This window comes from Penaeus monodon, chromosome 32 (genome assembly GCF_015228065.2).
Source record: "Penaeus monodon isolate SGIC_2016 chromosome 32, NSTDA_Pmon_1, whole genome shotgun sequence".
NCBI classification, from domain to species: domain Eukaryota; kingdom Metazoa; phylum Arthropoda; class Malacostraca; order Decapoda; family Penaeidae; genus Penaeus; species Penaeus monodon.
The window spans coordinates 35,019,312-35,020,223 of NC_051417.1; the positions used below are offsets into that span (position 1 = coordinate 35,019,312).

Here is a 912-nt window from a genome sequence, read left to right on the forward strand (position 1 = left end):
TTTCTCGAGTACGTGCTTGATGAAAGTCGTTTATCTTTTAACTGCTGTGTAAAACGCTCTCTGCTTCTCTTGCTTTATATAGAATATTTAGGTGATATGCAAAAAATAATGTGAGGCGAATATGAGGTAGTAATGCAAATATCTATTCTTGTGGAAATAATTACTTCCTATCCAAATGATTCACGGCGCACTGCGTGACTAAATAAGCTCAATATAAAAATGTAGTAACCGTAATAAAAGAGTTGGGATCAGGATCACACAAGGTCAAAGACTGTGGAAACAATAAGGCCCGCCCACGCGAGTCACGGGCGGCTCGGGACTACAAATAGCGGGGAAAAGCGGCCGAACTGCACACTTCGGGTAAAGCCTCAAGCATACAAGCATCATGAAGACTCTGGTAAGATTTCTCAAAGTCGGTTGTGCTGTTTTAATTCGCGAAGTTGTGATCTATATATTCTGCACGTATCTGCTATTTGTTACTCGTTGCCCAAACTTCCCCAGGTTGTGTTGGCAGTGCTGGGCGTGTGCTCCGCCTCCCTCCAGCAGGCCTACAACTACGGCTACAACTACGTCCAGCCTCGCTACGTCGGGCCCTTGGCATCCACCGTCCCCGCCGGCGTCGACGGAACCATCACTCCCGTGTCCGATACCTACGAAGTGGCCGCCGCTCGTGGCGCCTTCTTCAGGGCCTACCAGGATCAACTGGCGACCATCGCCGCCCTCCGCTACGGCGCTCCCGCCACCCCTTACGCCGTGCACCACAGTGCGCCAGCTGTGCACCACAGCTTCCCAGCTGGCTACTCCGTCGGCCCCGTCGTCCACCAGGCTGCCCTCAGCTACGGTGTCCCCGGCCAGGTCCACGACACCCCCGAAGTGTCGGCCGCAAAGGCTGAGTTCTTCCGCCTGTATAAC

General features: G+C 52.9%; 1 protein-coding gene across 1 annotated transcript in view; it reads left to right on the forward strand.

The window, feature by feature from the left end:
- Positions 1-316: 316 nt before the first annotated feature.
- The window catches only part of LOC119593334 (cuticle protein CP1499-like), a gene marked incomplete in the record, with an annotated part of 742 nt that continues 146 nt past the window's right edge, over positions 317-912 (forward strand). The window contains 2 exon segments of the mRNA XM_037942262.1: positions 317-397; positions 502-905. Coding sequence (XP_037798190.1) covers positions 386-397; positions 502-905 — 416 coding nt within the window.